The following is a 20,687-nucleotide window of genomic DNA, read 5'->3' on the forward strand; positions in this document are numbered from 1 at the left end:
AAAACTTGCCATTCATTCATAAGTGAAAGGTAGATGTACAAATGGATAAAAGCTTTTGAAGTCTTACAATACACAAGACTAAGGAGCACCACTATTAAAACGAGGTTAATGATTAGAAGTACAATATGTTTAAGTCTTTCCAGTACATTTTGTCCTCAGCTTAAGGCATGTTGAGTACCTTTCTAAATGGTCACCTGTTATCCAATACTTGTTATGACTTGAGCATCTTAAGTGTCTCCCTATAGGCATGCATTGGAGCACTGATGCCTAAGGTGACAGCAATAGGAAGAGTGCACCTGGGACTTCCTCCCCTCAACATCCTGTCAGTGCAATATTCTATTTTAAAATGTCTGTGCTTTTATATTTAAATCTAGGTTATTTTGATGAAGATAGTATAGAGAACCCTGCAGCTGGAGCAAATCACTTATAGGACACTTTCAGTTTAAGGCATTTTTCAGAAACACTTTCCTTAAGTGTGCAGCCTTCTTATACAGTACAAAGCCAAGTGCATGCACCAGTGGCCTAAACTGTTCCCAGTTTGAAACTTGGGAGCAGTAGCCACTGCCCCTTCATGCATTATTCAAAAAGCAGCAAGATGGGTTATGTAACCACATTTCTTAAGCACTGCCCTTAAGAAAAGCTGATTTGTATGGCATGTGCAGCAAGTCACCTTTTGTTCAAAATATTTAATTCTAACATGATTACATAATTAACCACTTTCTTTACAGGGGGGGGGGGGATTAAACAACAAGCTTAGAAGTCCTGAAACCCCATCCATGTTTTGACCAATCATTAAAAGCAAGATTTCACTGTGCCTGGAAGCCTATGGAATTTCATTGAAAAGCACCACATCCTGTATTGTTTAAACCTGAGGGTGTAAGATTCTCCATTAAATGAAGTTAAGGGTCAGTAGCAAAATGTTTCACAACACTTAACAGCCTAGGCAGCTATTTATAAAATCAGCACTAAAAATGTAGGCCTAGTGCCATCTGCATCTGCCAAGCACTAATGGGAAGTTTACCTTACATACTAACGTTCTCCCACCCCCCAAGGATCATTGGACCAAGCCCCAGGCCTGAACACAGATTCCAGCAGCTATTCTCTCTTTTAAAAAGGTATGGAGATGGTTGAGGAAGTCCATTCCACTGCAAATCCCAGGTTAGTGAGTCTCTTCTTCCTTCATCCTCTTGGCCAGGCTCTCTAAAACCAGATTTAAGTCCACAGCCTTATCCAGCTTGAAGTAGGTGTCCTTCCTGAGTGGACAGATGCTGAGCCAAGTGGGAACAAGTTCAGAAAGCAGACGCAGATGTTTCTCCATTTCTCCTGCAATGAGAATATCCACAAATACAGGAGAAAATTAGTGTTCCTGTCTAACCAGATTCATTAATACCTCGTACAGAAGTTGTTTACAAGAGTGCAGTTGTGCAACAGCACCACAGCCCTAGTAGTTTAATAGGACAATCCTTTAACAAAGTATGAAAGGGTGAGAATTAAGAAATTACAGCAAACAAAGAACAAACCTACAGCTTTGGCGTATTGTTACCTGCATAGAATTTGGTAATAGGCCAAGATATTTAAAAAATTTGTAATGTGAATATGGCTCCAGTCTACATATTTAAGATGCCGTCACAGCCACCCTTCTTTACCTAGTGTCATTGTGTTGCAATAACTGGAGATCACTTTAGTGCAAGCCACCTCTACTGTTAAGGCTGGCTTCTTTTCAGCTACAAACACGCTGCGGAGGATCCGTGCCATTTCCGGTAGCCGTGACATCATGAAGATGCGTTCCTCCTGTTGTGGGTTCCGCGTCATCACAGTCTGCATTTTATGGGCCTCCTTTGCCCGAATCTGAAAAGTAAATTACAACTTTCAGACAAACAATAGCACAGCAGCTATTGAAGGGAATTGGACATACTTAAATGTTGTGACTTCTAGGAATCAGAACTAACTAAACTGTGTATATTAAGTATAATTCCTATTCATACCCCAGATACATGGGTTTTGCTCTCCATCCCCTTTATCATTTTGGTTGCCCTTCTCTGTACCTTCTCCATCGCAACTATATCTTTTTTGAGATGCGGCGACCAGAATTGTACACAGTATTCAAGGTGCGGTCTCACCATGGAGCGATACAGAGGCATTATAACATTTTCCGTTCTATTAACCATTCCCTTCCTAATAATTCCTAACATTCTATTTGCTTTTTTGACTGCTGCAGCACACTGAGCCGACGATTTTAAAGTATTATCCACTATGATGCCTAGATCTTTTTCCTGGGTGGTAGCTCCTAACATGGAACCTAACATCGTGTAACTACAGCAAGGGTTATTTTTCCCTATGTGCATCACCTTGCACTTGTCCACATTAAATTTCATCTGCCATTTGGATGCCCAATCTTCCAGTCTTGCAAGGTCCTCCTGTAACGTATCACAGTCTGCCTGTGATTTAACTACTCTGAATAATTTTGTATCATCCGCAAATTTGATAACCTCACTCGTCGTATTCCTTTCCAGATCATTTATATATATATTGAAAAGCACCGGTCCCAATACAGATCCCTGAGGTACTCCACTGTTTACCCTTTTCCACTGAGAATATTGACCATTTAATCCTACTCTCTGTTTCCTGTCTTTTAACCAGTTTGTAATCCACGCAAGGACATTGCCTCCTATCCCATGACTTTTTAGTTTTCGTAGAAGCCTCTCATGAGGGACTTTGTCAAACACCTTCTGAAAATCCAAATACACTACATCTACCGGTTCACCTTTATCCACATGTTTATTAACCCCTTCAAAAAAACAAATCTGCTTCATTTTTTTGAAGGGGTTAATAAACAGATGGAAGTGGTGCAAAACCTGCAGTCTTGACAGATTCTTCAGTTTAAATAAAAAATTAAACAGGACATCAAAGAGCAGAGCAGCCTGTCAGCCTTCTTTGCTTTTCACTGCTGCTGCAAAAAAGTTAAAGTAAAAAGAAAAAATTTGGTCAATGGTTCTCAGAGAAGATAAAGGGCAGGCTCTTTCTCTGGAGTGGCATTTGTTGTCAGATATGCTCCGGAGCTCCACTGGTGCCTGCAATGAAGCACATTTCCCCTGTCCCGTTGGCTCTTTCCCCGCATCTTCCCCATGTTGCGTTTGACACTATGTGGCCTGCAGGCAATCCGCTTCACAGCTCTCCTGTTCTGGGCTGTGTGTCAGGCCATAGACCCTCTTGTGACGGGGTCCAAGTCCACTTAATGAGATGGCCCATCCCTCGGTTCCTCTGGTGGGTGGGTGGCTATCCAATTTTTTTGTGTTACTTTGCTTGGCCTCTCCAAGACCTCTTTATAGTCTCCCCTTAAGGCTCTCATATGAAAGAACAGATTGTTCACCAAACCCTCGACCAGCTGAACTGTCTCAGGGCCATTGTTCCCATACCCTAGGTGGAGTGGTGGCCAGGACACTACTCGATCTATTTCGTGGTCCCGAAGGAGGGCTCCTGCAGGCCAATCCTGGACCTGAAGGTGGTGAACAGGGCCCTCAAAGTTCCGCATTTCCAGATGGAGACCCTACGCTCTTATTGCAGTGGCGAGTTCTTGGCTTCCCTAGATTTAACAGACGCGTACTTGCACATTGCTATTCACAGGGATCACCAGAGGTTTCTTCGGTTCATGATCCCTCGGGCATGCATTTCCAGTTCTGTGCGCCCTTCCATTCGGTCTAGCTACGGCACCTCGCACGTTCACGAAGGTAATGGAGGTGGTGGCGGCAGCTCTCAGGGAGTGAGTACTGGTTCACCTGTATCTGGACGACTGGCTCATTTGGGTGAAGTTGAGTCCTCTGAAAAAATGGTGGTTACCAAAGTCGTGCATCTTCTGGAATCCCTCGGATGGGTCATCAATCAAGCCAAGAGCAACCTTCTCCCAATCTCAAGAGATGGACTTCTTGGGAGCCAGGTTAGACACCCATGTGGGCAAATTGTTCCTCCAGTCGGACCGGATCATCAAATTGATGCAGCAGGTCCGTCTCGTTGCTTCCTTGCCCCAAGATCTGGGACTATTTGCAGGTCTTCTGTTCCATAACGTCCACCCTGGAGTTAGTCCCTTGGCATTTGCTCATATGAGACAGTTACAGAGAACGTTACTCTTCCGTTGGGATATGGTCTGAAGAATTTCAGGTCTCTTTATCACTGAGTCCGCCAGGTCCAGTCTTGGATGGTGGCTTGTTCCAGATCACATGAGTCGTGGAGTGGACCTCGAAGTGCCTCAGTGAGTGGTAGTGACCACGGATACCAGTCTCAGGTTGGGAAGCAGTCTGCCAGTCTCGATCAGTCGAGGACAAGTGGTTGGAGGCGGCGAGCTGGTCCATCAATTGCCTGGAAAAAGAGCGGCACTTCCTGCTTCTGGTACGCAACTGAGATGTCTGTCTTGTCAGACATCGCGATGATGGTTGCCTACATCAACTGGCAAGGGGTACTAGGAGTTGGCCAATAGCCTCGGAAGCAGAGCAACTCATGACCCTGGGCGGAACGGCATCTCGCCCTTCTGGCTGCATTGCACATTGCGGGATCAGATGACATGCAAGCGGATTTCCTGAGCCGACAGCAGATAGACCCCGGAGAGTGGGAACTTTGAAAAAGTCTCTTACCACCTCTAACAACCCATTGATCATGGTAATCTTGGCCCATTCCCCATAAAAGCAGGACAATCTGCCCCCTCTACCAGCTCCACAGAGGTAAGGGTGCCTCTGGCATTATTAGGCTGACTTTCCGCCACTAGTCCCCTGACCAGCCTCTGAAGGATCTGCAATCTCCTTGAAAGGACTGCTGCTTGCCCAGATTCTGCCTTGGGTCAGATACAGAGACACTCTTACCAGAAGGGAACCACCTCAAATTCCAAAAATGGGACTGGGGAGGGAAATCCTTCTTGCCTCTTCTCAGGCAGCTTATTCCCTTTGGACTCTCCCAAAGTCTTTAGCAGTTGATCCAAATCCTCCCCAAACAAGAGCTTCCCCTTAAAAGAGTAGATTACATAACAGACTTGGACCACAAGTCAGCCGACCAATTGCGCAGCCATAACATCCTGTGAGCCGCCACAGCGGAGACTATGCTGCTGGTCAAAGTCCGAACCAAGTCACAGAGCACACCCACCACAAGCCACACCAGCTTCCAGCTGAGCAGGCTGCATGGTGCTAAGCGCCCCAGACAAAGCCTGAGATTTTTGAACCCAGCACAGACAGGCCCTCTGCATCATACTGCCAGCCACAAATCGCCACCAAAACTTCAAACATCCACTTCAACTGAATTTCCAATCCTGAACATCCTTCAGAGCGGCAGAACCTGCCACTGGGAGCATCTTTTAGTAATGGTGCACACAACCACAGCCACATCCACCTCCACCTTTGGAACCCACAGGAGATCCAGAATCTCTTCACTCAGCGGATACAGCTTCGCCATGACACAACAGACCTTCAAGCCCGCTTCTAGAAGTCCCACTCCCGGTTCATCAGCTTACGGATCTTCTTAGGCAGGGAAGGCACCAGGGGGACTCCCCAGGCCATCTATTACCAGATTCACCCCTTCATTATCCACCTCCTCCAGGGCTACCTTAACCCCTAGTTCCTCCAGAACCTGGGGAATGAGGGGCCACAATTTCTTCTTGAACAGAAGGACCACCCTGGGGTCATCTCCTTCCAACACTGGAAACTCATTCAGATCTGGATTATCCGTGGTCGCATCAGGATCAGCAGTCACATCCAGGACTGCTCGCTGCAGATCTGCAAGATCCTCCTACATGTTAGAGTCCTCCAAATCCATGGGAACCTGTTTGGCCCCAGAGCACTCGAGATCCAACTGCCTCAAAAGATCACCAGAGCCACCAGAAGATCCTACCTTCTGCCTCTTGACCGGGTGACCAGAAGCCTCACAAGCACGCTTGCCCCCTGCTTCCTGCCTTGCCAGATTGCCCTCCTCTGCATAAGGCCTAACTTTAGGGAAACCTCCTCTAGATCATCCGCACTGAGTAGGCAAGCTAACATCAGATTCCTCTCTTCCATCCTGATCCTGCGCAGGCACCTACACCACAGGTGAATGCAGGGTAGGGGAATCACCAACCTCCTTGGACTGTGGCCCACTGCCCACGATCCTCTACCAGTCCAGCTGCCGAATTTGATTTCCCTAGGACCACTGCCAAGGCCCCCGACCTATTTATTTTAGATTTCTATATTCTGCTTTTCGGTACTTCAAAGTGAAAAGCAGATTAGAGGCCCTCCGTTCCCCCAAGGAGGTTCCCTCCTCCTGCCACACAGCCAGTGCAAAGGGAACGAGAATTGAGCTGTGTCAACCAGAGGCCGCAAGTCTGCATGCTGCCATACATAGTTTTGGTGCCATCTCCCATGCGGTGGCAAAGGATCTCATTCAGGGAAGAATTGCCACCAGCGGGCTCTGCCGAAAAGCAGGCCACACACGTGGTCAAAAAAAAAAAAAAAATCAGCCCACACATGCAGTTGGACTCAAAACCACGCAGCCTTGCCACAGAGTACAGCACGTGGGGCAAAAACCACCCTTAGCTGCTGGGATCCCCAGCAGAACCAGATAGACTTACCACTCAACTGTCTGCGCCCCCGCTGCCACTAGAGCCCTACCTTCAGTCTGCCGCAAACTCCTGGCTTCTCTTTTTTTTTTTTTTGAAACTTAACACACAAATAGGAATACTTCCCTGTTCAAGAAAGATGGCAGGCAGGAGGCAGTCTGAGGCCATGAGGGAGCCAGTCCCCTGGCTATCAGGGCCTCCAGAAACAGTGGGCTACAGCCAGGGTTTACCAACCCCCAGATCAGCCTGGTCCACCAAGGTACCTAATACCTCAGGGAGCGACAACTCCAATCCAAAATCCACAAGTCTTTTTTACACTATGACTAGTCAGAACGCAGCACCTCTACCAATCTGGCTATGTACAAAAAAAGTTTAAAAAAATAGTATTTGGGACATTCTGTGATACGTATGATTATTTTAAAAAAAGGGGTAGAAATTCATTCACCAAGTGTTCCTATGTTTTCACTTGGAACTGCCATTTAGCGAATCTTTAGAAACCCCACCTATGATGGTCTCAAAGTATTAGCTTGGTTTAGTTATTTTCCTGGTGAATATCCCCTGGGTATTTTTGGTATTCTTTTGTTGATTTTTCTGCAAGCTGGGCTAGCAAAAAGGGCTAGCCTTCAATTTGCTGGGTTGTTTCCAAGAAAAAAAGTTCAAGGGATGCCTCTAGCTTTGCATCCAGCTATAGTCCATTTCCTAAAAGGAGTGAAACATTTGCAACAGCTGGTGTGGTGGCTGTTTCCTCCGTGGAACCTTAACTTAGTATGAGATCCTTCAGAGGACCACAGAGTACTAAGGGTGGTCTTTCTGGGAGAGATATGTTCCACTAGAAGGATTTCAGAGTTCAGGCATCATCTTGTAGAGAAGACAAAAAGGTGTGTAAAACCACATTAAGAATCCAAAAAGGAGTGGTACACAAAAGGACAATAGAGAAATATATATATAAAATATTAACGTGTCTAGAATATTACAAATTTAATAGATAAATACATTAAAAATCAAACAAAATTAACACAGGGATGGATCCAATATATCCAACAATGCCATGTTTTGACAAGATGCCGGCATCTGGGTGATTTGTCCTTAGTTCCTCCTAGCTAATAGGAGAAGAGACTGCCCACTGGATCATAAGCAATGCAAAAATCAGAAACCTAAAAGCATCTGTGTGACATATAAAGTATCAGTGATGGTAAAACGGATATTCTTCCTTACTTGCAACCAGAAACTGTTCGTAATAGAGAGTCTGTAGCACTGCACCACACAATGAAGATTTCTCAGGAAGGGGTGACTTTGTAGACTGTGCTATCATTTTTGCCAAAGCTGGTAACTTCTTTCCACCTCAGTCAAATAGAGCTTCCTGCTTTTCCAAATTGTGATGCTTCTCTGTTGAATGCGCAGAAGCTTTATTTGTTGAATGTGCGTCGGGCGCTGTTGCATTATAGGAAAATTATTTCTTACCTGCTGATTTTCATTCCTGTAGTACCACAAGATCAGTCCAGACTCCTTGGTTTTGCCTCCCTTCCAGCAGATGGAGACAGAAAATTTTGCAGACACTGCCATATAACCCGAGGTGCCACCTGCAGTCTGTCAGTATTGATAAGCACCTAAGCTAAGATAGCAACAATACCAATAACGAAATAACATCCCTCTGAACGAGCAGTGGGAAAGGGAACTTAGAACATTAGTGTGGGCAAAATTAAATAAAAAAAACATCCCGGAACAAAACCTGTGCCATTCTTCAAATTACAACAAATCGAGCAGACTCTCCAAATCTCCCTTCCTCCATTGGGCAGGACTCTGGAATGATCTGTGGCACTACAGGAATGAAAATTAGCAGGAAAGAACCAAAATTTTCCTTTCCCTGTACATACCCAGATCAATCCAGACTCCTGGGATGTACCTAAGTTTCCCTAAATGGGGTGGGACTGCAAGCTCGAAGCACACTCTCATAGCCCATGGCTTCTGGGGTCTGGACATCCAAACAATAACACCTAGTGAAAGTGTGCAATGACTTCCAAGTAGCCACCCTGCAAATCTCTTGCGGCAAAACTTGCTGACATTTGGCCCAGGAGGCCACCTGGGAACGAGTAGAATGAGTCCTTAACCCCTCTGGGACAGGATGTCCCTGACAGATGTATGCAGAGCCAATTGCTTCCTTCAACCACCAGGCAATCATGGCTTTTGATGCCTTATGACCCCTTTTTTGCACCACTCCACAGCACAAAAAGGTAATCCGACAATCAAAAGCTGTTAGTGTAAGGTATCGCAACAATGCACGCTTGACATCCAAGAGAGTATTAACTCTCAACTCTCACATGAGATGCCATAGCATCCAAATTTAGAAAAGCCGGGAGCTCCACAGACTGACTTAAGTGGAACAATGATACCACCTTCGGCAGAAAGGAAGGAACAGTCTGCAAGGAAGACCCCTGAATCCGAAATCCTCAAAAAAGGATCTCTACATGACAAGGCTTGAAGTTCCAAGATCCTAACAGAACAAATCGCCAATAAAACCAACTTCAACACGAGATCTTACATAGTAGCCCTTCTAAGAGGCTCAAACAGTGCCATACACATGCTCTTAAAGACCAAGTTAAGGCTCCAAGAGGGGTAAAGCTTCTGTACCTGAGGGCACAAATGCTTGCCCCCCCCCCCCCCCCGGGAACGCACCACATCCGGATGCGCAGCTACATCTGCTTCTCTGCATCCTGCCTCTAAGACAGCCCGAAGCCACCACCTGAACTCTGAGGGAGTTAAAGGACAAACCCTTCACCAACCCTCACTGCAAAAAGGTCAGAATACATGCCACGGAAGCTTGAATAGGATCAACACCTTGCTCTGCACACCAAGCCTCAAAAACTCCTCATACCCTCAAATACGCCAAGGACGTGGAAGTCTTTCTAGCCTGTAAGAGTTGAAATGACATCCACAGAATATCCTTTTTCGCTTAAGTGCTTCCTTCTCAAAAGCCAAGCCACAACACAGAAGCAAGCAGTCTAATCTGAAAATATGGGGCCTTGAAGCAGAAGCTTCGGCAGATAAGTGGGGCTTAACGGTCCATCCATCGCTAGGTTGATCAGATCTGCAAACAAGGTCACTCTGGAGCCACCAGAATTACACCTCCCGGATGAATCTCCACTCACCACAATATCTTGGAGTGCCATGGCGGAAATGGAACAGAATGTCCCTTTGCTCATTTCTGCTACTGAAGAAGCGCAGTGCTTTGGCATTCCGCTGAGTTGCCAATAAGTCCATGGGGCAGACCCTACATCTGCAACTGATGACATGCCTTGCTTCCTCTGATAACTTCCATCTCCGGGAACTAGCTACTGGTGGCTGAGATAATCCACTTGCACATAGTGGCTTCGCACATAGTTGGGACTGACTATCAATGCCAGATGCTCTCCAGCGCCACAGTTCAACTTTTGGTACCACGAGTTAATGTAAGCCACCGTTGTCACATTGTCTGACAATATCCTGACTGGATGGCCACGCAAAAGTAGTAGAAATGCCAGCAGTGCTTGGCAGACAGCTCCCCAACTGGAGAGACTGGGAACGGTGGTAACCATCATCCGCTCCGCAACACAACTGGTCCTGACCAACCCACAATGAGATACTGGACCTGGCTAACTCCATAAGAAGTAGTGGAAGTTGAAAATGCTCTGACAACAGATCCCACTAGGAAGGCAATGGCACCTGCAGAGGCCTCAAATGAGCAAACGCCCAAAGAACCAGTTCCAAAGTAGATGCAAGTAATCCCAAACCCTGGGCACCTGGCTCTCCAACAGCCTGTGAACTTGTGACTAACTTGACAATGCACTCCTCTGTGAGAAAAACTCTTCCCACCCTGGTAATGAAACGCACCCCCAGAAACTCCAACACCCGGGAAGAGAAGAGATGACTCTTGGACAAATTCACTATCCATTCCAGAGATGACAAGCGTTGCAGCACCAATTCCACCGCTTGCCTGCAAAGGACTTCTGACTTTGCTCGAATGAGCCAGTCGACCAGATAGGGGTGAGCCAGCATGCCCTCCTTCCTGAGAGCTGCCACCACCATGGAGAAATCGGATGGTCCGGCCGGATCTGTGTGCAAGAATGCCTTGGTCAGATCTAGGGAAGCCAAGAATTCTCCCTTGCGCACAGCTGCAATGACAGAACGCAGTCTCTCCCATACTAAAATGAGAAACTTTGAGAGCCATGTTTACTCTTAAAGTCCAAAATTGGGCAAAAAGTCGTCTTTGGAATCATGAAAAAAAAATGGAATAGCATCCCGTCCCCTGCTCCTCTAGGGGATGGGAACAATGGCTCCCTGCATCAACAGATGGTTGATTGTTTGCTATACTACCAGCCTCTTTGCCACTGAGGCGCAAGGGGAGACCATGATCAAGTCCCTTAGCAGATGAGCAAATTCTAAAGCGTAACCTTGTCTTATGCTTAAGACCCACTGATCTGATGTGATCTTGGCCCATTCCTTGTTTAAAAAAAGGTCAACCGAACACCCCCCCCCCCCCCCCCCCCCCAATGACTGGGCATATCTGGCTCTGCCACTACCCTGGACTAGAGATATCCCTGTTCAGCTTTCAGCCTTGAAAGGACTGATTCCAGGTCTGCAGCCTCCCTGACGCCTGCCTCTGGGCTCCTCCTGAAGCCCTACCTTGCTGAAGACACCTTTGCCCTCAAAACAGGTAACGCAAAGGAAAAAGATTAGGTTTATCCTCAGATAACTTGTGTACTTTATTCTCCCTCAGATGCTTTATCAGCTTCTCCAAGCCTTCTCCAAAAGGCAGCTTTCCCCTTAAAAGGGAATGTTCTGAGACTTAGAAAGGTCCACCAACCAGTTTTGTAACCAAAGGTTCCTGGCATCATTCTGGAGGAAGTCCTAATGAGGTCATACAGTGCATCAGCTCCATAAATGACCGCAGTTTCCAGCCACTCTGCCTGCTAGGTCTCAGAGGCAGACATGAAACTGCTGCACCCATTGCAGCCCAGCCCAAAGCATAAAACTGCTGCACACCGCAGTATAGATGCCAAGAGCAGATACCTCAAAAATCTTTTTAAGATGGACCTCAAGCTTTCTGTCCTGCAAATCCTTCAAAGCTGCAGAACCGGCCACTGGAAGAGTTTTCTTAGTAACTGCCAAGACAGATGGGACTCAAGAGTTCCAGCATGTCCTCAGGCAAAAGATAACATTGCTCTACCCACCTTCAAGCCAGTCTCCAGTATCCCACTCCCTGACCACCAACTTCACTGACTTATGAAACAGAAAAGCCTTTGCTGGATCCATGTCCTTCTGATCGGACTCCTCCGGAGGAACCTTTATGCCCAATTCTGCAAGGACATAGGGGGATAAGGGGTCCCAACTCTTTTCTGTGGAACAGACTAACCACCTTCGGATTGTCCCCCTCCACAGCCAGGACCTTCCCCGGCCCCTCATCTGGCTCCTGTCCCCCCCCCCAGGAAAGGATCCACCTCTGGAGGGCTCTCTAGACGGAGCCCCATGTTTGGAATCATCAGAAAAATAGTCCTTAATGGTCCCCTGCACAGACAACCCCAAGCCTTACTGAACCCTGGTAGCCTGGTCTTCTTCTTGGACTGCAGACCTTTCAACGCCCCCTGTATGGAAGCAGGCTGCCCCATGGACTTCCAGGCCAAATAAGATTTCTGTTGCAAGAGACAAAATCCAATGAGAAGGTGGAAGAATCAGGAGAACTCCCCTGATTGGGTCCCCCCCATAGGCCTGAAATTGGCCGGTGACAACAGACGATTCTCTCAGCCGCCGCAGCCGTAAAAGAATCCAAGATGGCAGCCATTCCCACACTCTCCAGGAACAGAGCCACTGCTTTCCCCGACACAGCCGAAGACCTCCCAGGCCTGTTGCGTTGCAGCTGCCATGGTGACTCCCAAAGTGCCCTCGCCACCAGAGAGGCACTGGGAATACTGGCCAGCTCGAGAAAGGCGCACCTGTAACCATGCGGTATGCTACAGCCCTACTCCGACTGTGCGGCACACACCTGAGGAGAAGCACCAGCGAGAGCTGCTGGAGCTGAGGCCCTGACTGGCATCTGCCTCGCTCTGCCATCACCAGTGGAAGAAAAAAAAATATTTTTTTTTAAAGCATGCCTTTATTTTTTTTTAAACTTTACTAAAGACAATAAAACTTCCCTGTGAAGAGTGGCAGCAAGCTCCACTAATCCTCCTGGAGGCGAGGGAACTGGATCCACCAGCTTTCTGCCTCTGGCATGGAAGGACCAAGCAACCAAGGGTCCCCAACCCCCTGCTCGTCCACCTTATACCCAGGAGGGATGGCCCCACAAGGACCTGCTAACCTCCTGGGAGGAAATCCTCCAATCTTTTTTTTTTTTTTTAAACAGGTTCAGAACTGAAGGTTTTTGCACCTCTACCATCTGCTGAAGCAGAGAATTACTGAAGGACTGCAACTGGCACACCAGGTTATATGGCAGTGTCTGTGGGACTCTGACTCCATCTGCTGGAAGGGAGGCAAAATCCAGGAGTCTGGACTGATCTGGGTACGCAAAGGAATTAAAGGTCACTAGTTTAATATGGTCTGACCACTTGTTTATTCTATTTGGTGGTGCGGCCAAAGAGAACGAGGCTTCTAAGGTGACCACTGCACAATGGTTAAAGGAAGCCATTGCCTCTGCCTATAGGGGAGCCCCTTACAAATAAATATAGGCAGCGTCCTGGGCTGCGTGTCAGTTGGTTTCTCCACAGGAGATCTGTCTAGCAGCGACCTGGTCTTTACACACTTTCACAAAGCATTAACAATTAAGATGTTCAGACATCAGAAACGACAGGCTTTAGAAAGTGTGCTGTGCGTGGGGCTTTCGGGTTCCCATCCAGTGTAGGATAGCTTTGGTACATCCCATGCATCTGGACTCTAGGGTTTGAAGAGGAAAGGAAAACTGGTTTTTACTTCTGATTTTCATTCCTGGAATACACAGCTCAGTCCTAAGCCCTGGTGTCAGCAGTGGTTGTATGTTCTCCGTTTCCCTTTTTAGCTATTGGGCTTCAAGTTGGAGATCCCCTTTTATCCCCTGCTCAGAATGGGTAGGTGTTGGTTAATTAATCCCATCTTGGCTTGGGTACAGATCATACTGAGGGACTGTAAATGGTACACTAACATAAGTTGTGCGGTGTCAGTAAAGCTTTTCTCCTCTGTCTCCATCTGCTGGTAGAGAAGCAAGACCCATGCGTCTGGACTGATCTGTGGTATTCCAGGAATGAAAATTAGCAGGTAAGAATTTTCCTATGCTTTCAAATCTAGAGCCAGTTTTCATCTTCAAAGCTACCCTTCTTCCCCTTTGTCAACCATTACCACGTTTTCATTATTTTTCCTCTTCCAGAAATGTCACCTTTTTATAGATTTAAGAAATTGTAGAAAAGGTTATTCCAACTCACCCTTTCGAGCAGCGACTGGGACACTCCTTTCAGAGCTCCTGTGGGCACAGCAGTCTTAAGAGTTTCAGCAGAAGGTACTTTCTGCTCTGCATTGCTTACTTCAGCAGTTCTCAGAGCTAAGTTGGCCAGAGCCTTTTCCATCTAAAGATACAGGGAAGGAGAGGGAAAAAAAAAACCAAAATCGAAACTAAGCTTTCATGTTACAAACAACTTTATAAGAACTAGCATACTGGTTCAGTCTGATGATCCATCAAGTCCAGTATCCTGTTTCCAACAGTGGCCAATCCAGATCACAAATACCCAGCAGGATCCCAAATTGGAGAACTTATTTACCTGATAGTTTTGTTTTCCTTAGTGTAAACAGATGCACTCAGGACCAATGGGTTATGCTCCCCTGCAAGCAGATGGAGAGAGATTTCAAAGCTGACCTCAGCCCTTCAGTATTCTCTTTAAAAGCCACTGTGGACATAGTGAAAAAAACTTGATTTAAAAATATGATTAAAGGGGGAAGTGACATCAACCAGGATGGCAGCTTAAACCAAGAGCTCCCGACACCGTTCAGACTATCTACATCGCAGTATTCCTTAAAGCTTAAATTTTAGATTCGAAGCACTGCCTAGCATCTAGATTGTTCTCCATGGCAGCCAAGCGCAAAAAGTTTGATTTTCGCTGCTTTTCCTACACAAGAGAAGACTTCCATGGAAGGGAGTAGCAATGAAGCGCAAGGCGGCCAAGATGGCGCTGATCAGCTAGGTCCGGAGGACGACAGCCTTATCCAGACTCTGAATGCACCTGATTCCACCGATCCCTCCAGAGCAGAGCTTAGAGAGTGGGTCACAAGTCTCTGTTGGGACATTAAGTCCTATTGCCAAGAGATGCTTTACATGCTGCTTTACATAATATGCTTTACATAATATGTCCACAGCCCTCCAAAACTGGGAATCATGCCTTACCGCCATCAATAAACTCCTCACTGACATGCATCTTGCTCTCAACCCCCAAAAGACTGAACTCCTTATTTCCACAAAACTACCCCTTCCCTCCCCTCCTCTATCCTACTCCTCCACCACCTTCCACCCACACATCCGCAACCTTGGTGTTCTTCTTGATAATCAACTCTTTCAAACCCCAAATCAAAGCTATTTTAAGTGACTGCTATTTTAAACTACAAACCATCAGAAAACTCAGACCCCTCCTGCACTTCTCTGACTTTCGCACGGTACTTCAATCTATCATCCTTTCCAAAATAGATTACTGTAATGCTCTCCTACTCGGCCTCCCCTCCAGTCACATCAAACCCCTACAACTCCTACAGAACGCTGCCGCACGTATCCTTACCAACACTAGAAAAAGAGATATCACTCCTACCCTCATTGAACTCCACTGGCTACCAATCCAATCTCGTATCCTTTTCAAAACTCTATCCCTCATTCACAAAAGTATCACCAATGAAAACTACAATTGGCTCTGCCCCCCCCCCCCCCCACTCCTTCCTCGCACATCCACTAGATCCACACGTCCTGCCCTCCAAGGAACACTCCGTTCCCCCTCTATCAAACCCTTCAAGCTCATCTATACAATGAACAGAGCTTTCTCCCTCGCCACCCCCACTCTTTGGAACTCTCTCCCTCCAGATCTCCGCACAGAAACATCCACACCAAAATTCAAAAAGAAACTAAAAACTCTGCTCTTTCAACAAGCCTACCCTCCCGCTACTTCATCCACATGACATATTAAAACCTTTTGTTCCATAGGACTGTGATTCTCTTGTAAATATTTTGTACATTTAGTTCATACCTATTATAAAACCTGTGTTTTCTGTACCTATTGTAATACCATCATCTCTAATTTTATAGTTACTGTTCTATGAAATGCTCTGCTTACCTTTTTTGTTTCTTGTAATACCTTTTTAATTTTATAGTTAATGTTCCATGTAAAGGCTCTGCCTACCTTTTTTGAGTTAAATGTACACCGATACGATGTGCAAACGGTTGTCGGTATATAAAAAACATTAAATAAAATAAAAATAAATAATAAATATGGAGGAGATTCGCGAGGAGATTGCCTCGATGGGACATCGAATAGACTATTTAAGACTCTCGCCTTGACTCCCAAACAGAGATGTCTAAAACGTGAAGACAATCTGTCCAGACCTGCAGGAAGATAACCAGAACCTGAAAGCTAAGCTTGGAGAACCATGCGCAATGGAGTAATTTGCACTTCAGGGGGTTTAAAGAATCCTCAGATAAAGAGGACTGTATTGACCTAATAACTCGCTTCTGTAAATATCTTTTCTCCTCCTCCCAATCTGAACAGAATGCGGAATTACCAGATATTGTTCAAGACAGAGCACATAGAGCTCTCCATGCCAAATGGTGAATTGAAGCCGCAATATTATCGTATGCTTTCACAGCTTCACAACCAAAAAGAAAATAGCACAGGCAGCCAAAAAACAGGCTACATGGTATGGCAGCCCCTAGACTCCGGAGGCGCCCCAGGGTCTGCTGAATGACCAACACCTTTGCTGGGGAACCATAAGGGGACACCAGAAAAAGGCTTCGAGTGGGCGAGTCAATTCTAACGCATAGCTGTGTTCTATCACACTGAGAACCCACCGGTGGATATGGACCCACAGAGTGGGATGGCCTCGATTCACTGAATGGACTTGACCCAGTTGTGCCCTGTCCAGCTCAGTCCCAGGGTGTGTGCTGTCCAGTTGGGGCCCAAGACTGGAACCACGCAGAAGTTTGCCTGTTGCCCGCATGATTATTCCTGCTCTGATAAAAACGCCTCTGCCCATGAAAGCGAGAGCAGTTGGGGGAAGGTGGTCTTCTGGCCTATCCTCTGGCAGCTTGAGGACCTTATTGTTACCAAAATTCTTGATCAGCTGCTCCAGGTCTTCTCCAAATAGGAGTCCGCCCAGAAAAGGAAGCACTCCTAATTGAGCCTTAGAAGATATGTCCGCAGACCAATTCCGTAGCCACAGGAGTCTCCGGGCTGAGACTACAGAGACCATAGTTCGTGAGGATGTGTGGAGGAGGTCATATAGGGCATCAGACCCATACCGCAGCCTCCAAACGTTCAGCTTTCTTTGCCTCCGCCAGCGCAAGATCCTTGGCACTCTGCAACTGTTGTACCCAGCGTAGGCTCGCCTGGAGCATGTAGCTACTGCAGACCACAGCTCGAATGCCCAGAGCAGAAACCTCAAAGATCCTCTTGAGGTAACCTGCCAATTTGCGATCCTGCAAATCTTTCAAAGCCACTGTCCCCGCTACTGGAATAGTAGTCCTCTTAGTAACCGCGGAGACTGATGCGTCCACTCTTGGACTCCGCAGCAGCTCCAACACGTCCTCAGGCAAGGGATACAACTTGTTCATAGCCCTGCTAACCTTGAGGCCTGTTTCCGGGGAATTCCACTCCCGGAGGATCATCTGCCCCAACATGTCATGCAGAGGAAAGGTTTGCACAGGACTGCACAAGCCCACCAAGACCGGATCCACCGTGATGGGGCTTGGATCAGCAGGAGGGTCCACAATGCCCAGTTCAGCCAAGATGTTAGGAATCAAGGGCGCCAGTTCATCTTTCTGAAATAAGCGGACCTCCTTCAGGTAGTCACCCTCCGACATTGCACCAATGTCAGGGTCATCCACGGGAGGGAGGGGGGCCACCGGCCCTTCCCCTTGGTCAGAGTCATCTGAAGAGGGTTCTCGGGGAGCGTTCTGCGCCCCTGGGCCCTGTACCCAACGAATCCACATCTCCACCGGCATCTCCTCCCTTCTAGGGATCTTGCACAGTGGGCTGCTAGGCTCCTGAAGCGGAGAGGGTCCCCTCTTTTCACCAGTACTAGCCAGGAAGGCCTGATGCATTAAAATTAATTGTGGAGAAAACATCGGGGGCCCTGCAGAAGTACCCTCTAAAGGGTCAAGATCTGCATCAGGGGAGCCCTCAGCGGCTCCCCAGGCCACCCCTGGACTGGAATCAGCTGGTGAGAGGAAGAGGAGATCCCCCTCCCCCCAACGCTCTGCTCTCCGTGGCGCAAAAAGCACCCAAAATGGCCGCCATTCCCGTGCTGAGGGGGGGGAACGGATCACCTGGAGCCTCTAAAGCAGCGAGCAGCCTCCCGGCACTGTGCTGCTGTGACTCAGCTGCCGCGGCCCCGCCGGAGTGGCACAGACTACAAACGCCCCGAAGAAACGCAGCTGGAGAGCCGATCGCCACAGTGGGAGCAACGGCCCGTTCGCGGTATGCCTGAGGGGAGAAGGAAATGCCATGAGGCAGCTGCCGGCTGGCCCGATAAAAATAAGTAAACTAAAAATAACCCTGAGCTCCCTACTTCGGGGAATCCCCTGTCCTACCTGCTGCCAAAGGGAAGCAGACGAATACCAGCTGCCTGCACAGTTTACTTTTTTTTTTTTTTTTTTAACTTTAACAATTAAACGAAAAAAATAGGAATACTTCCCTGAGGAGTCTGGTAAGGCAGAGATAGAGGGGGAGAAGGAGAGGGGAGAGGGAGCTGGCCCACCAGCCGACTCAGGACAAAGATCGGAGTTCCCAATCCCTACTCTAAGACGCCTGCAACCAGGGGGGATGGTCCCACCAGGACCTCTCAAACCCCCTGGGAGACTCCAAGATAGAATCAAATTTTTTTTTGCTTGGATCAGAACCACCTCCATCTGCTGGATACACAGAAATACTGAGGAGCAGCAGGTGGCTCACCAAGAGAGGGTGCTCTTGAATGTTTTCCTCTGTCTCCATCTGCTGGAAGGGAGGCAAAACCCAGTCTGGACTGATCCAGGTACATACAGGGAAATCTGAAATGTATGTGGTACACTAGCTGCAGACACACCACAGGGTATATTTTCAGTTTTATTCTCCATTCCTTTGCCTTAATTCTAGCACTGTTTGCTCAGGCCTACTTTGATTCTTATTTTTTTGATCAATTCATAATTCCTCCTCTCATATAAAACTTTTAAACTCCCTCAGGAATCTCATGAGGAACTTTGTGAAATGCCTTTTGAAAATCCAAACATTTCCACTGGCTCACCATTATCCACGTTTATTAACCCATCCTATTCAGTCAGCACTTAAAATTAGCGAGCCCGGTAATGTAGAATTCACAGTACCGCTTAATTAAAGAAGCAAAATGCAGTAATTAAAACAGATCTGCTGACCCACCAGAACTGCCATAGGATAAAAATCCCATTACAACCTTTACAAGTGTACTATCAGCAGTGGTCCTCAAAATCTGTCTATTCATTGTGGAAATTCTAAAGTCCAAGCTGGTTTGGAGCACTCAAGGGGACCCTCTATAAAGGAAATTACTATTTTGCAACTGTTAAAAAAAAAAAAAAAAAGTGCATCACGTCTTTGTTCAGAACAGATTTCATTTACATAGAAATTGCACTTATAAAGCAAAGCTTGTACAGTGATGGCCTCCCCACAATCCCTCACCTTGGGAGTCATCATGCCACGTGCCTTGCTGAGCACTTCCTGAGCTGTAGTGAGCCTCTCCACCTGTGGGGGCTGTGGGAGCTCAGCAGGATCAACGTCTGGGACTTCATCCACATTAAACCGTGGGTGCCATCGGGTCAGTCTGTCATCTGGTACTGACATTGGAGGATTCAGGGAAGCAAGGAATGCCTAGCAAAGAAAGGACAAACCAAGAAATTTACCCAAATGCTTCTAGGGGGGAAGATGCATGGCTGGAACAAGGTTTATAAAATCAGAAGACTGGGCCCTAAAGGCTGCACACCAAAGAACCAGACAAATAGTTACAAGCTAGATATCTAAGTCAACTAACTAGTACTGTCGATGGTCAAAGCCACATTGTAAGACCTGATGTATAGAAGCAGGTGACTCTGTAGCCTGGAACCAGTGATACTCGTTGGCTGACTGGTGAATGGCTGCTTGTCAGAAGCCACATTTAATATATACAAGTTCAGTGCAAAGACTCTCCAATGAGAGAGTATCATTCATGCAGAAAGCCAAACACTGACAATTTCTCATTAGTGGATAAAGAAAAAAAAGTTTAGCCAAACCATTTCTGCTTCTACCCAGTAACACCCCAGCTTTCATTTCTGCACTCACACAGACCATCAGCAGTTATTTCCTATATAGGAAGCAAAGGTGCTGCAATACTAGATTTATAAAATGCTTAACGGAGATCATCAGCTTCCAATCTAGAACAAAAGATGACAATGAGGTATACACCCAAGTGAATGAGGTGGGGGTTTTTTTTTTAATCCTAAGCAGCCCTTCTGATCAACCTATCCTAAAGGAGAACTTGTAGCCCTTACCTTGTGATGGTGCTTTACTATATTCATCAGATTTCTGTGGAATACACTGCGACGCTCCAGCAAGTGTGATGCACCCAACTGCAGATGCCCATCTGTGGTCTCCACTAAAGACGTGGTGGGAGAGAAGAGAAGGGTTTCAAGGGAAGTAACACTCCATTGCTAAACATATGAAAACAGACAATTCCACTGAAAAAGCAGAAAGCAAAAAAAAAAATGCCAAAGCAACTACTTGCTACACAGATAAGTACAAAACAACTCCAGGATAAAAAGCGCTCTGCTACAAACAAAACATTCTAATGCCGAGCTGAGGACTCGCTGAAGTGGGGAAGGGAAGAAAGAGGAACATGTTACAGACCTAGAATATCACAGCAGATAAGAAGAGTAAGGCTCATCCGAGTC

General features: G+C 46.8%; 1 protein-coding gene across 1 annotated transcript in view; it reads right to left on the reverse strand.

Moving 5' to 3' along the window:
- Positions 1–726: 726 nt before the first annotated feature.
- The window catches only part of CDT1 (chromatin licensing and DNA replication factor 1), a 58,066-nt gene continuing 38,105 nt past the window's right edge, over positions 727–20,687 (reverse strand). Inside the window, exons 6-10 of the mRNA XM_029608622.1 lie at positions 20,289–20,392; positions 19,444–19,632; positions 13,993–14,133; positions 1,647–1,848; positions 727–1,323 (exon numbers count right to left, since the gene is read on the reverse strand). Coding sequence (XP_029464482.1) covers positions 1,160–1,323; positions 1,647–1,848; positions 13,993–14,133; positions 19,444–19,632; positions 20,289–20,392 — 800 coding nt within the window. The 3' untranslated portion in view covers positions 727–1,159. The remainder of the gene's footprint in view (positions 1,324–1,646; positions 1,849–13,992; positions 14,134–19,443; positions 19,633–20,288; positions 20,393–20,687) is intronic.

This window comes from Rhinatrema bivittatum, chromosome 7 (genome assembly GCF_901001135.1).
Source record: "Rhinatrema bivittatum chromosome 7, aRhiBiv1.1, whole genome shotgun sequence".
Classification (NCBI taxonomy): domain Eukaryota; kingdom Metazoa; phylum Chordata; class Amphibia; order Gymnophiona; family Rhinatrematidae; genus Rhinatrema; species Rhinatrema bivittatum.